The sequence below is a fragment of the Sciurus vulgaris genome (assembly GCF_902686455.1).
Source record: "Sciurus vulgaris genome assembly, chromosome: 5".
Lineage (NCBI taxonomy): Eukaryota > Metazoa > Chordata > Mammalia > Rodentia > Sciuridae > Sciurus > Sciurus vulgaris.
The window spans coordinates 138,171,322-138,187,938 of NC_136465.1; the positions used below are offsets into that span (position 1 = coordinate 138,171,322).

General features: G+C 33.4%; 1 protein-coding gene across 2 annotated transcripts in view; it reads left to right on the forward strand.

Moving 5' to 3' along the window:
• ZDHHC17 (zDHHC palmitoyltransferase 17) overlaps positions 1–12,328 on the forward strand; it is a 90,228-nt gene extending 77,900 nt beyond the window's left edge. For both annotated transcript variants that reach the window (XM_079142544.1, XM_079142545.1), the window contains 7 exons: positions 1,190–1,314; positions 2,131–2,193; positions 5,342–5,435; positions 6,284–6,367; positions 7,574–7,731; positions 8,358–8,452; positions 9,404–12,328. In XM_079142544.1, the coding sequence (XP_078998670.1) occupies positions 1,190–1,314; positions 2,131–2,193; positions 5,342–5,435; positions 6,284–6,367; positions 7,574–7,731; positions 8,358–8,452; positions 9,404–9,542 (758 nt within the window). In that variant the 3' untranslated portion in view covers positions 9,543–12,328. The remainder of the gene's footprint in view (positions 1–1,189; positions 1,315–2,130; positions 2,194–5,341; positions 5,436–6,283; positions 6,368–7,573; positions 7,732–8,357; positions 8,453–9,403) is intronic.
• The last annotated feature ends 4,289 nt before the right edge of the window (positions 12,329–16,617 follow it).

Below are 16,617 nucleotides of genomic sequence, written 5' to 3' on the forward strand. Positions count from 1 at the left end.
ATTTATTGATATGTTAACACTTTTTTGAAACTGTTCTGATCAGTAAAGGTGCTGCCTTTACTGATAATGCCAGTTATTAGTAATGCCAGTATTTAGCATTCTTTGTCCATAGATTTACCCAGCTGTTCTCAAGAAGTTCTCTCTTTTTCATTTTTTCCTCTATTTTAAGTGACTGTTGGTATTTGCCAAACAAATGTAGGATGATTTCATTCCAGAAGTTGTTTTCTGTCTACGTTTCATGAGAAACAGTGTAAATGTATGATAATGTCAAAAAGTCTTGTAAAATTCTTGTATCCAAAGAGTACCTTTAAAATGGTCTATTTCAGTATACCAGATATTTTGTGTTCCAGAAAGGTATTCCTCTAGCTGCATTGGTTTATTTTTTATATCATTATTTAAAATATTTTTGATTCCTCACTTGTAATTATCTAGTACATTTTTTCTATTTTCATTAGGTTGAAAAAAAAGTAAACAGAAAAACTATTTCTGTTATAAGCAGTTTTATAAATACATTTCTAACTGTATTTTTATAAATACATTTCTAAGAACTGAATATATTCAAAAAAGGCAAAGGAGAGAATTTTTCTCTGACTTACCTTTAAAGGCAGTCTTGAAAATATCTGGGTCTGTGTCTAAAGTGTTTGGTAAATATATAAAGATTTTAGTGCATATAGATAAAGTATGTGTCTAATAAATTTGAATATGAAAAAAATCCCTTTTTGTCAAACAAAATGTTGATTGCTTAATCTAGTCACGTAATTTTTAACATATTCACTGACTTTTTAAGTTAGTCAGGCACAGTGGTGCACATCTATAATCCCAGCAGCCTGGGAGGCTGGGGCAGGAGAACACAAGCCGCCTCAGCAATTTAGCAAGATCCTGTCTTCAATAAAGACATACCTACATATGGACAAACATAAATAGGGCTGGCTATATAGCTCACTGGTACAGTGTCCCTGGATTTAAGCCCCAGTACCACAAAAATAGTGTCAGATAACTGTCTACATAGCTTAAAATTTATAAGGAAGTCACATTTTTATTTTTTAATTTAATTATGAACATAATGGGAAAATACCTATTTTGATTTAAAAATCTATAATATTTTCATTGGTAAATATTTTGTAAAAGCTTATGGATTATAAATTTACATGTAATAACTCATTGTTTTAGATTCCTTAACTTGAGGTACATCTCAACTTTTTATTTATTCATCTTCCATTCCTTGCTAATAGTGTTGCACTTTTCTACAATTTTGGAAAATCTTGGAAATCAGATCCAGGGATTATTAAGGCTACAGAAGAGCAAAAGAAAAAGGTAGTAAAATACAGTTTACATATTTAACTGTTCAGTTTATCAGTATTTATAGCTGATATTTAAATTATAAAGGAAAAAACTTTTCGGCATATAAAGGAATTTCAAATTAAATTGAGATTAAATTTTATTTGGTGCTCACCTGTGGTACTCTTTGTGATGCCTGTCCTTAACATTTCCATGACTTTATATAATTTCGTGTTTCTCTTCCTTAGAAAGCAGTAAATAAATAAATAAATAATCTGTGATTGCTTTGAGAGGCAAAGACGTTAGCTCACATATATCTGTAAACCCACAGCAAATAACATGCATTCAGTAAGTGTTTGCTAATGACTATAAATAGAAGACCAGTAAACTGATAGTACAGATATACCATTCCAATAACTGAAATATTTGTATATATGATCCAGGGCATCTCTTTCCTATAATATAACCCAGGTACTTGATAGCAAGTTTCACAAAAGATGTTATATAGAGAGTTGAACTAGAGGCATTTTAGATTATTTTAAGAGGTGTTTTATCCATTCTTATAAACAAATCTTGATGAATTATTCCTGCCCACAGTACATTAATACAGTGGCAAATTCTTAACGGTCCAATACTCTTTTGTCTGGGCTGCATAGAAATTGGTACCATGATGTTCTTCAGTATTCATATTATAATGAAATAGAAGTAAGCAAAAGATTTCTTATTTTGAACTTAAAATTTTGGGAAATTAAAGATGAGCCTCATGTGCATTGACTCATAGTAATGACAAAAGAACTGGGGAGCATTATTCATTTCTGAATAAAGTAATTTTTTTTTTTTTTTGATTCACAGACAATAGTTGAACTTGCAGAAACAGGAAGTCTGGACCTCAGTATATTCTGCAGTACCTGTTTGGTAGTATTTTCTTCTGTGTTCATTCCTCTTCCTCTGACAATAGCATAGTGTAGAGGGCTTGGGGGATGGGGAATAAGGGGAATTTCTTTTGCTGGGTACGTTTTTAATCCCACCCTCAAAAATATCATTTAGTCCGTGGTACAAATGGAAAGATGATTGAGGTGTGTCACCTTCCCAGTGTTTATTTCCCTAAAGTAGATTTTGACTACACTTCTGATTCAGAAGTGCTATTCATTCTCCTTTTTATTTCTTAAAATATAGCTCAGTCAGTAAAAGTTTAGTTTTAAAATATTTAAAATAAAAAGTTTACTGTGAATTCCTAATTTCTTAATTAGGTTTTAATAAAAATTGGTTTTTCAACTTTAAAGTCACAGTGGGAAAATTCATTACTTAAGTTTTCAGACAACATGGCCACCTAGCATGTTCAATTTGAGTATTACTTGTCTGTAGTGAAGTGTTCATGCAGTTTTGAACATTATTATTGATTTTTAAAGTGGTCTTATTTATGTCATATATAATCATGTGTTTAAAATTAAATAATATTTGCTTATGAAGTCAAATATAATCTTTATTGTAGACATTAATTCTTACTACAATAGTACTTTTATGTTTTAATTTGTTTTTTATAAATATTTGTAGAAATTTTAGACTGCTGCAGTGGTTAAATTGTATTTTTCTACATATGAATGTTCCCAAATTATATAATTAAATTAAGTGCTCTTTTATACCTTTAAATTAAATGCAACTAAACTAATGTTTTATCATTTGATTAGTAGTAAAATTGTTAGTTTAGGATTATACAATGAGTTTTTGAAACAGCGTTAATTCTGCAAAATTCTTTGTTTCAATGTTGTTTTGACTAGTTACAATTTTGAATATTTAAAATAAATGCTTCCCTTTACTTTGGAGAGCAGTTTTAGGGTACTGACTAGATTCTTTCATTATTCACGCCTTCTTTGAAAAGGTTTTTATGCTTCACAACAGTAATTTTATAAAATTGGTATTCTTTTCTTAATGTTTAGACTTTCCATGCATTGCTATTCTGTGGAAATACTATTCTGTTCTAAGTCAAGGATGCAATGTGGATGTTCTTGGTGTACGGCCAATTATTTAATGACTCAGTGAAGATAGCAGTTTCATTGTTAAATAAATATCTGATGACAAGAACAATACTATTTTTGTCAATATGTCATGGACATTTTATTGTGTACTATGTTATAAGCCATATACTTTGGAATAGATAATTCCTTGTTGTAAAGAGCATTTTCTGTTATAAAATGATTCATATCTAAAGGGTAATTGTCACTCCTGGTATGCTTCACTTAAGAAGGCACATGTAGAAAAGAGGTTTTTTTTTTTTGTGGTACTGGGGATTGAACTCAGGGCCTTGTGCTTGCGAGGCAAGCACTCTACCAGTTGAGCTACCTCCCCAGCCCTAGAAGAGTTTTTTAAGAATGAATTACTTCGGTAATGAGCCAAGGATATTGTTTCATTTAGGTCTCTCGAGACTAAGTTACCCTTAACTGATTATTCTGTTCAGATTTTTGACTATTGTTGCCCAAAGGGGAATTATAGCTGGGGGTTGTGAGTGTGGTAGTACTTCGATTATCCTACTGATTTTCTGTTAAATAGATTTAGTCTCATATCTGTGATAAAGAATAGCTTATCCTTTTCTTTGGTCCACAGATAACTTTATTAGTTGTAGATGAACACAATGTCTTTATGTATTTATGTGGTGCTGAGGATGAACCCAGTGTCCCAGGCATGTGAAGCAAGCGCTTTACCACTGAGCCACAACCCCAGCCCACAGATAATTTTTAGTAGGTACAAGAACTGTACAGTCTACCTATAACTTTGCCTGGGTATCTCATAATACTGCTCAACCTTAAATGCAAAGTAGTGGGAAAATTTCGGCAGATCTTTTATTGAAACACCAATATAGTCAATGTAGACTACTGTAAATTTTATTTCTGTCATGGGTTAACAACTCTAACTCTTGTTATATATCCAATATTGGATCTGCTAGCCCTTTGAAGATTACCAGTGAGTTTTTTTATTCCTTTGGCTAATTTAGCATAATATAGAGTAAAAAGCATTTTAAGATACTTAGACATCATAAACATGAACTTTTTATTGCCTATGAAGGGTTGAATAATAGAGTTTGCTTTTTGCAAGCAGTAGTGATTCTCTGAACTCAGTAAGCAAGTTCTGCTTTCTCAGATGTGTTCATAAATTCCAGCAGGGGAAATGCCAAACCTTAATCTGAGATCTCAGGGAGGCGCTTAAATAGATGTGTGAACTTAATATTTTTGGCTGAATTTGTTAATGTTGGGAAGGTACTTTTTTTTTATTAATGATTTCAAATTATAAAAGCTTCTTTTATTCATTTCTAACTTGATTGTTTTTACTAAAGAACAATTTAATTAGATTTATTAGAGTAACTAGTATCAAGACCATTAATAAAATGAATCTTAGAAGCTTGGAGAGTAATACACACACCACACACACATACACACACGCACACACACGTATATACATATAGGAGTAGGTGTATATGGGTGTATGTGTGTGTATATATTTATTTATTGGTACGAGGGATTGAAGGATTAATTCCAGTGATGCTTTGCTAGTAAGCTACATCCCCAGTCCTTTTAAGAATTTTTAAAATTTTGAAATGGGGCCTTGCTAAGTTGCTGAGGCTGACTTTAAACTTGTGATCCTCCTGCTTCAGCCTCCTGAGTTGCTGGGATTACAAGTGTATACCGCCATGTCTGGCTTGAGAGTGATTATGTTTTTATTACTCAGAAATTTGAGAGAGATGAATTAAGTATGTCACTCATCATAGCATCAAATTGGTATTTAAATCCTAGTTGATATTCTTATGAATTGGTGGATCTATTTCACTCTAAAAGTATTTGTATTCTGGGTATTCTTTTCTTTTTAGTCTTTGTTGTTGCAGTTGTAATTTCATTAAATAATGAAGAAAATAATTTTTGTTTGGTTTTATTGATTTGGAAACTTTGATATGATCTTGTTGAAAAACTATAGTTGTGACTTTCCACATTTGTATTTTGAGAAAATAAATGTTCAGCTCTTCTCCCTGTAAAGTACGGTGTTTTTCATAATCTTTTAACATGCTTATTAACAGATACGGAAACCAGTGAGGTCCAAACATTGTGGCGTGTGCAACCGTTGTATAGCAAAATTTGATCATCATTGTCCGTGGGTGGGTAACTGTGTAGGTAAGTTATATTAGTAATTTCTAAATGTATTGTTCAGAAGTTACTTAGGTAATTAATGATGTACAGTATTCAAATAGGTAACAGAAAGCTTATTCCTGTGTCCTTGATCCTCCCAGTTGTCTTTTGGTTAACAAAACTGCTACTCAACCAAGAGAGAGGGAAAAAAGTCACAGAATCATTGTCTAGAACAGATTGATTTCATTTCTCTGTTCATTCTCTGTGTGCCTACTCTTTCCTGCTTTCCCTCTTGGGTAACATTGTAATTGATAAGGAGATAAATAATACTGGTTTTGAAATTAAGCTAGAGAAAATAAAGCAATAGCCATGCTTGAAATGATGTTACATACAGAGACAGGAATAATATATAGCTGTACACATCTCAGTGTTCAAGAATATTACTATCTGAGAAGATGAAGTAAGTGATCTGAGAGATGGCCTTGGAGATTTTATGAAGAGACAGAAGAAAAACATTACAAAGATTGTGTGACTGTTACAGAGAAACCTTTGAAAATCTGTATTATAAGATTTATAAAATAAAGTAGGTTTATTTTCTGCCTCACAAAACAAAGATAAGAGCAAAGGTCAGAATTGTGATTTTCGTTCTTCAGGATTCCCTTGCCTTCAGAGTGAATATCATTGCAGTCATCACATCTTTATGTGTAATTATAAGCATTCTTATTTTAAGATTTTTATTAAAACATTTATTTTCTTAAAAGCCATTTTATAAATAATTAATGTATGTTATAGTGGTCCAAATTGTATCACTCCTTTCATAGCACACCCTTCAAAGGTGTATTACCAGTTGGTTTTTCTTAGCTGAAAAACATTGCTTCTGTGTTGTTCTTCAGGTGCAGGCAACCATAGATACTTTATGGGCTACCTATTCTTCTTGCTTTTTATGATCTGCTGGATGATCTATGGTTGTATTTCTTGTGAGTACAATTAGTTTTTTGCCTTCTTAAAACATAAATGTTTGCATAATCAGATTATACTTAACATTACTTAGGTAATGACAAGTCTTTTAACAAAAAATATATGGTTTGGGGAACACCTTGTGAAGAAGCATAAAGAAAGATATCTTCAACATACAGTATAAGCAGTTATCAGTTAGCCACCTTTTAATATGTGTGTCCCCTGGAAAATGTGTTGGTTTAATAAGCTTTGAAAATCTTCTGGGTAAAATACACCAACATCTCATATCACACGCTTGCTTTATTCTAGTGGTCTGTAGATGCAGCCTTCATGCCAGTTCCTCTTTCTTACCAAACATTTGAGAACATACATGTAGAATTAAGCTTGCACAAAACTTGAAATATTTTGAAAAGTAAGCTATAATTATTGCCTATTAGTGAATATTGGATATCAGAAATTACCTTTTTAACATGTTGCCATTTATTCTATCACATGGTTTTAATACCTTAGAGGAAGTGATAGTTTTTATTGCATTGAGAACCTGATCTGAAAAAGTTTAAATGAAAATGTTAGTTCAGAACTTGGTGAGGCTTGGAATAAACCATTAGATTCTGGTTTAAAAATAAGTTGTAAGGATGGTTTCTTAGTCTTCCTACCCTCAGAAATATTAAAAACCATCAGTACTGTTCCCCTGTTGAACAAAAGGAGGCTACCTCCTCAAATAGAGATTAAGAGAAAGATTTGGCCAAAGAGCTTCACCTAGTTGCTGGCCCAGCACACCTGAGAGAGAACACTTTCCTGCCCACAAAACTAGTTTTTGATTGCAGCAGCTCTCAAGCCAGAGATTTGTGTTAGAAAAAACTTACCTTGCCAGTTTGATCCTATTATGTTAAATTCCCCCACCCCCTCCAAAATATTTCACTCCTCAACTTTGTTTAAAGAAAAGATTCTTTTTAAGTTTTGTATATGCAGTGCCAGTCAAATAAATATGTCCACAGGATGCACAGTAATTATTTGAAGATTGCCACTTTTCCATTTCTGTATTGGGTGTATTTTTTTCATTAATGTATAAAGGGGTTATTTAAAAATGTAAAAACATTTGCTATTGTACATCATCAATTAAATCTGAACTTTCAGATCTTTTTAAGATCTGCTAGCATAAATGCCTGCATGAGGTGCTTGGATGATGATTGAGTAAATGTGAGTCCCTTGTCTTCTGATTTTAGACTGGGGACTTCACTGTGAGACCACTTACACCAAGGATGGATTTTGGACATATATTACTCAAATTGCCACATGTTCACCTTGGATGTTTTGGATGTTTCTGAACAGTGTTTTTCATTTCATGTGGGTGGCTGTATTACTCATGTGTCAGATGTACCAGGTAGGTGCCAATGCATTATTTGTTGTTTAGTGTGCTGTTTTAAAATTTCTCTCCTTTCTTAAAAGATAGTAATATATTCTCTTCCTAACCACTGTGACTCTTCAAGGATAAATTTTTATTGTTTATTTACTTTTTCTCTTCATCTTCCTCTTTTTCTCCTTTCTCTTCTCATATTATGAACTTATAAATTTTAGTACCACTCTCAACAGAAATTTTTATTTCTCTGAATTTTTATTCCTGAATAAGTGAACTTTGATTATGCCATTAATTTTGTGTTCATTTAATGGTACTGTTTTACTACATGCAAACACCAATTTTTCAAGTTTTAAAAATTAAGAATATTTTGAAAACTCATTCTGAAAGAAGCTAATGGAGAGGTTGTATATGTAGTATCTGAATGTCTCCAATGCACAATGCCAAGTGACCTGTTTTTAAATACCTTTCCTGTTTAACTGGATGCTTTTCAGAGTTAAAATGATATGATGTAAACTAGCTCAGTAAGCTCCTGATGGGAAACTAAAAACAGATTTCATCATGTTCCTGTCTATCCTAGTCCTTTTGAGAATTAACATTTTTGTACATTAAATAATCAAAAGAGTAATGGGTTGCTTTTGCTTTCCTCTTAGATATCATGTTTAGGTATTACTACAAATGAAAGAATGAATGCCAGAAGATACAAGCACTTTAAAGTCACAACAACATCTATTGAAAGCCCATTCAAGTATGTACATTTTTATAAATTGAATATTTTCCCTTGTCGTATAAATTCCTTAGTGAGCAAACAGTAATTATCTAGTGAATATGTTGAAGAGAAGTATTTTTGGTATGGCATGAAGATGAAATAGGAAATATTTATCTTACTTAGCAATATGTAAACTAGTTTTTAATTACTACTGAATTTATGTTTTCTGCAGAAGTAGCATTGGTAAGTTTATTAACACACCACAACATAATGTAGAATTCATCATATTAATTATTTTGTACATCTAGAAAGCGAGTATGCTTTTGCGTAAAAAGGATTTTCTTATTGGTACAATAATTATACAATTGTATAATGTAAAACTGACTGCTTTTTAAAGGATATTATTGAAGTTCTAAAATTCCCTGACCTTCCTCTTGACATTTTTTCTTTTTTAATTGTTAAAATTGCCAAATTTGTGATATACAATTATTTGGTCTTTTACTTCCTTTCTCAATTTGGAAATAGTTTGTTACCTTGCCACTGCTAATCAAGGCAGATTTAATAAAAAATTGTATATGGACCACTGGGTACAGTGGCATATGCCTGTAATCCTAGTAATTCCAGAGGCTGAGACAGGATGATTGCAATTTGAGATACTGTGTCCAAATGGAAAATTGAAAAAAAAAAGGGACTGAGGATGTAGTTTAGTGTGGTAAAGTGCCCTTGGGTTCAATCCCCATTATTGCTCCCCTCCCTCTGCAAAAAATTGTATGTGGTACAGTAATGAAATAAATTCAACCTTTTAAATTAGCAAAAGGAAAAATCAGTGGTGTAATTCATTTTTTAAAAAATAATAAATTGGTTCTTTCTTCCAAGTAACCTGAGTTTTTATGTTTGAAAAAAAATGCATTTAACACCAAAATTATACTGAACTCACATTAAATCATTTGCACTAATTGGATTTTTTTCTTTTGGGGGGGGTTTTTTTAGCCATGGATGTGTAAGGAATATTATAGACTTCTTTGAATTTCGATGCTGTGGCCTCTTTCGTCCTGTTATCGTGGACTGGACCAGACAATATACAATAGAATATGACCAAATATCAGGATCTGGGTACCAGCTTGTGTAGCAACATCTTTATTCTATGAAGCATATTGCTGAGTGGTGCCTGAAAATTGTGTCTGTCCGTGTCTCTCTCTCACTCGAATCCACATCCTTGAACAATAGCATGCTATGTGTAGGGCTAACAGTGAATTTTACAGTCTTTTTTTCAACACTTTATTAACAAAAGTCAACATGGACAGAACACACTGCCACTTCTGGGAAGAATAAAGATCATAAAAAGAATCTTAATGGTTGTTAATGTGGGAATTCACAATGTACTCAACGCTTTGGTTTTGTTCTCATTACGTTTTTCATGAAAAAAGAGTGAACTCATTTCTGTTGATAGACATGGTATACTGATCAGAAATGTTCATTTCTAACTAAAACTAAATTTATGTTACATGGCTACATTTTATGATGCATTCTACTGAGTATTGTGCATCTAATTCCAGGAGAATTGTCTAAAATTAATTGACTAGTATTATGTACATTTTAGAATGTACATGTAAATACTGTGATGAAAATCATGTGGTTTTATTAGGGATATACTGTGTAATGTGTCTTCAAAGGCACAAGAAAATAATGTTCACAAAAAATGTGCTAATAATATTTTGTTTCTATCAGCCATTGCAATGCTGGTATATTTCTAGTTCAGTGAAATAATTTGTAGTAACCTTGCTCTGAGGTTTATGGTCTGATAATAAAGCACTTGCATGAGTAGTAAGTCATACTATTTTGTTCAAATTTAAAAGCCCTACTACGTGCATGATACACTGCATAGAATGTATACTAGCAGATATTATCCAGTGAAGCATAAATTAGAATTTAATTTGATGTGCAAACAGTTCAATTTTTAAAAGAGTTGAGGTGAGATTTTCAAGAAAAGGCAAATTAAATAAGCTAATGCAAAATTCTTAGTAATAGAAGTAAGTGGATATACATTTTAAATTCTGAGCTGCAAAATGTAGACAAAAATAACAGTTTAAGCTATAGATGGAGCATGATCTCTGTACATAGCACATGGGAATAAAGAAAAGCTAATGGTATTACTTCTGGTTTTTAGAAATGACCTATCAGAAAGCAAGATTTAATCTCCAAGATGATTTCAATTTTCTCAATATTGAATATGTTTTAAAGTTTGTTAATGCTCTCTGAAACAAGTTCAGAAATATTTTCTTATTGTTAAATGTGATGCACTGATCAATTTTTGTTGCAGCATTTTCATACCTTCATGGTGAACTACTTACTAGTCACTGCTTCCATGAATATTGTTTACAAAGTGAGACTTGGTTTAGTCCTCTTAAATGCTGTAGCAAACTGTGGTTCAAGCAACCCGTGGGAAACCTGTGAGAGGGAATGGGGTGGGGGAATGAGGGAGGAAGGGAGGTTAGACTGATGACAGATCCTAGACCAGTGTAAAGAATGTGTATCTGTATATAAATAATTTATCAAATAGTTTTCTCTTTATGTCTATATGTGTTAGTGTTTTTAAAGCTGCTGATTTCATTTTATCCAACCAAAAAGAAAAGGGAGATAATTAATGAGCTTCTAGTGATGTTCAATATTGCTGTTAATAGGCATTATACCCTGCAAGTTCACTGCATGTCTGATGCTTGGTAAAATTAGTATTCCCTGTAAAATGCAGATTACAAGCATTAAAGCAATCTAGTGGTATACCCGCCCCTTGCCTTAGTAAGAGGAGCAGTGAAAATGTATATAGTTGGTGTTCAGTATTTCCAAGTACCACCATTTTTATATAGTAGTTTCTTTTACCATAAGTCACACATCAAAAAAGATTACCCTTAATGTACCTGAGTGTTTTAATATTAGAAAATTGGCATATGTCCTTTATTTTTGAAAAGGGAAGAGATGGGTGTGTGGTGGCAATAGCATTGTGCCATTTTGTCATAGAATGTTAAAAAGATGATTAATTTTACAAATGTGTCTGCTAGTCTTGACTAATTGGGGGCAATTTCTGAAAAATTTTAAATTCAAAGTTATTTATAAGTTGCTAGTATTTAATTTTTATTGTTATGAGCCATTTCACCTGAAGATTCAGTTACAATTTTTGTCAAATACATTTTAATCAACTTAATGACTGGTGTTTTTCTGAGTTTGAGAATGTTTACCATATTCTTTCTTTGTGGTACAGTATTCTTTTCAGTGCAAGAGAGATGTGTTTCAGTCAAATAGACAAAAAAACCTCTAGATGTGTAATTACATGGAAAATATTTGCAATGAAAATGCTTTAGTACTAACCATTTCATAGTACCAGTGAAATCTATAACTCAGAAATGGTCAAATGGTCAGGAGCCAACTATGCAGCAGTGAACTTACTGTTTAATTATTTTGTAGGTCCTGTGTGTAGAACCAGTTTCACTCAGCTCTAAAGTTGTGTATGAAGGTGAACTTTTTGGGAATAGTTCATGTCAGCCTCATTGGATGTTTTTAGCAAATAGGAACTTAATTCTCAACTATGAACATGAATTACTTTGGCATTTTTCATTCTTTTTTTTGTTTGTAGGAATTTTTTGAAATATTAATAGACATAAAATGGCATCATTATACTTAAGCCATGGGTATTTTTATTTTGTATTTTATTTATAACTGTGCCAAGTATTATTTTGCTACTTACTGTGTTACTCCATGGAAAGAAAAAACTGTAAAGAGTTTAATAAATTAGTTCTCCTTACATAAATTAAATGTCAGAATTTTGTAAAATATTAATCAAAATAAATATTGACTCTTAAGTGTGTGCATGTCTTTAATTTAACTCAGTTCACTTAAATTGAAGAAAGTCTGACAGTGGTCCCTGCAAGATGAAACAATTGTTCTGTATATGTATATCCTGGTACTAGGAGTCAAGTGGCAAAACAGGAATTTGCTGAAGTAAAAGGTAAAGTCAGTATTCTAGAAATTTCTAATTTTCTGTATGTGTATCATTTTTTAAATAAAAAGAATACATTTTTCTAAGATTTTGGATTTCATGGATTTAGGATACTTAGAAAAATCTTGTTTTAAATGTAAATATATCAATAATAAGATATTACAGAATGAAACCTACCAAACGTTGATCACACTTTATGTATGACAAGGAATCTTTGAGAATTTTAAAAGCAAAATTATAGAGGAACCTTGTCCTTTTGTTCATATGGTTGTTTATGGTTTGAGAATTCAATGGTATTAAATGGGAATATTTTCAATTCATAATTATTTCGTGATACTGAAAGAAATGCCTCTATTGCTGTCCAGAGCTCAAGCAACAGTGTTTTGAGCACTATACAAAATAAAGCAAGCATTCACTGTTCTGGTCAGGTTCTTTTTTTTTTTTTTTAAGGTAGTGGGGATTGAACCCAGAATTGCTTAACCATGAAACCACATCCCCATCCCTTTTTTATATTTTTCTTTAGAGACAGGGTCTAGCTGAGTTGCCTAGGGCCTTGCTAAGTTGCTGAGGCTGACTTTGAACTTGGAATCCTCCTGCCTCAGTTTCACAGGCTGCTGGGATTACAGGCATGCACCACTGCACTCACTTTTTTTTCTCCTTCTAATTAGTTACATATGACAGCAAAATGCATTTTGACACATTGTATACAAATGGAGCATAACTTCTCATTCCTCTGACTGTACATGATTACAATCATACATGTACATAGGGAATACTAGAGCGACTCATTACACCATCCTCCTCACTCCCCTCTGCCCAATCCAAAGTTCCTTCATTCTTCCTAAACCTCCCTCCCCACCCCCCCCCACCCCCCCCCCCGCACATTATGAATTAGCACCTGCATGTCAGAGAAAACATTAGGCTTTTGGTTTTTTGGGATTGGCTTATTTTACTTAATGCCATAATATCATTCTTCTTTAAGACTGAGTATATATCCATTGTGTATATGTACCACATTTTCTTTATCCATCTGTTGAAGGGCATCTAGGTTCCATCCGTAGCTTAGCTGTTGTGAGTTGAGCTGCTATAAATATTGATGTGACTGCATCACTGTAGTATGCTTTTAATCCTTTGGGTATAAGCTGAGGAGTGGGATAGCTGGGTCAAATGGTGGTTCCATTCCAAGTTTTCTGAGCACTCTACTATTACTTTCTAGAGTGCACCAGTTTGCAGTCCCACCAGCAATGTATGAGTGTGCCTTTTTCCCCACATCCTCGCCAACACTTTACTGTTGCTTGTATTCTTGATAATTGCCATTCCAGTCAGGTTCTTTCATCCTCTTCATTACCTGCTTACCTGTATGCGTGCCAATCCTTGCCGGACTGGTGGACTGAACTTGGGATGAGGACATGGGCTTCTCATTTACAGATATAATTGGAAGTAAGTCGTACATAACCAGAAAAAGAAAGTTGTTAGTTACAAAGTAAACCTTCAATTTCATCAAGTGCTTGTTATAAGAGTCTTTTAAATTAAATGTATTTGTGTTACTTTTAAAATAGGAAAATCCACAATTCCAAGTGAAACATTTAGAATGCCTCTTGATTAGGTCAGCAAGTCACAGCTTAAGGAAACCAGATGTGGCTCTTTGAAAATTCTTTTGTCTTTGAGTTGAATATAAATGTTGTGCTCAGGTAAATTTCTGTCAGTTACTAGAATTGACAAGTATTTTTAATAGGTAGCAGTGTTTTTAGTACGCAGATTGTTTCCATTTCCAGCATCAGAATGGCTTCTTGTTGCTTATGCTGCTGGCATCTGTTGGTTTAGTTTTCATCAGATTTGGAAATTTTCTGGTCCTTATTTCAAATATTTTTCCTTCCCCACTTTCAGGAGATTTCAGTTCCATATATATTTGGTCGTTTGACATTGTCTTACAGCTTATTGATCTTTATCTTCTAAATTCTTTTTCCTTCATGTTTGGGGAATTTCTATGTTCTTCAGTTCATTAATGTTTCTTCAATGTCTAGATTTTTCATTCATACCATTCAGTGTATTTTCATCTCGTTATAATTTTCACCTACAATATTTGGACTTTATATCTTCCATAGTTGGACTTTCTGAAAATATATCATGTCCTCACTTGATAATTTTAACATCTGTGTCAGTTCTGATTGGTTTAGGCATTTTGTTTTTCACCCTCACAGACTTTTTTTTTTTCTTTCCCTGTTTGCATGCCTGGTAATTTTCAGTTGAATGCCAAACTGAATTCGGTGCTGGATATTTTTATATTCTTGAACCAATTTTAAAGCTTTGTTCTAGGATGCAGTTATTTGGTAAACTTGATCTTTTTAGTTATTGCTTTTCAGATTGTTAGGCAAGACCAGAGCAGTGCTCGGGTTAGAGCTAATTCCCCATTACTGAGGCTTAGGCCTTCTGTGTATTCTATCTCAAGTCCTGAGAAATCTCACTTCCCCGTCTTACTGGTTAGGACCAAGCACCTTGCTGCCCCATGTGAGCAGGAGACATTGTTTTAACAGCAGTTGGCAGGATCACAGTTATCTCGTGCTTGTTTTTTCAGAACTGAGCTGAAGACTTGCAAGATGGGATGGTGGTATCTGCATAATCCTCAAGTTCTCTCTGCACAGCACACCAGTCCTGCAGACTAACAACCTTGGTCCTTCTGCACTCCCAGCTCTGTGTCACTTCAAGGTGGCTTCCAGTTCCATTTGTGTTTTCCCTTCTTGCAGTATATTCTAGCAGTTCTCTCAAAGGAGTAAGCTTTGGTTATCTATAGGCTGATCTCTGCCCTCCCCCGCCCAATAACTATCCTTTGTTGCCTTATGTCCAGTCTCCTGAAGTTTTTTGTGTAATTTGCCTTTGTTGCCAGTGAAAGGTCCCTATTATTTAATCTTGGCTATGAAGGAAGTTTGAAATTTAAAAATTTTAATTTTTAATGTTGGACTTTCTGAAAATATATCATGTCCTCACTTGATAGATATTGATAGATAGCAAGTATCATAAACAAAAGCTCTTTGAATTCTGGAATACCTCAATAATGTAAAGGGCTTCTGAGAGCAAACATCTTGAGAACTGCAGGTTCACCCCAACATCTCCCTAGATGGTGGTACCGTGGACAATTCAGTGCTCCAAGGCTTTCAGTATGCCAGTGTGCACTGTAAACATACAGGGATAAACATATCTGCAACACTCCCAAGTGGGAATGTCAAGGAGTTTGTGGACTTATTTTAAAACTACCACATAATCTGTTCCATAACTCTTCATCTTTTTTGTTTTTTGCATTTTTTTTAGATGTTGCTAGATCTTTATTTTTCTCATTTATTATATGTGGTGCTGAGAATTGAACCCAGTTCCTCACACATGCTAGGCCAGCGCGCTACCACTGAGCCACAACCTCAGCTCCCTAATTCAACTTCTGATATAGCCAATTAACTATTTTTCAGCTTTAACTAAAGGGCCCTCCCCGCCTACATTGATACTGATGTACCATAGAAAATACCAGAAGCTGCTCAAGGATATGACATAGAGGAAGCTTGAATTGTTTTGCCAAGTATACCCTCAAAAACTTCCAAAGTTTCTCCCTTTTTAAATATCTTATATATATTTATATATATAATTACATATATGAAATCCTTGTTAGCTTTTCTGAATAAGCAGTATCAGGTATAAATGTGGGTTTTGGAAAGATTGTGTTCATAAATCAAGCTGGCTTAATTTTAGTAACATACATTACAGACTAATTTCATACCTGAAATGGAGTAAAAACTCTTCTGGAGTCAGGGTAATGAAAATTCCTTTTTTAGTCTAATGCCCTTTTCTACCTGAGGCTGATGAATGTGTCCAGACAATGCAACATTGTTTGCTACTTACGGAGAATATTCAGTGAAAAAAGCCACCCCAGTTTCTAGAATTTAGTTAACATCTCTCCTGTTCAAGTGGAACTAAGCTTCAGAAGATGCTAGTTAGGTATAATGACTTTTAAGTATATATTTTAAAAGTTTAAAAAAATATTTTTTATGTTGTTCATGGACACAAAGACCTTTATTTTTATGTGATGCCGAGGATTGAGCCCAGTGCCTCACACACACCGGGCAAGCACTCTACCACACAGCCACAACCCCAGCCCCCAAAGTTTATTTTTGATTTTTTTAATAGTGTGCACTACTCTGGTTCTGTTTGTGCCTTTTGGAGGAACTTG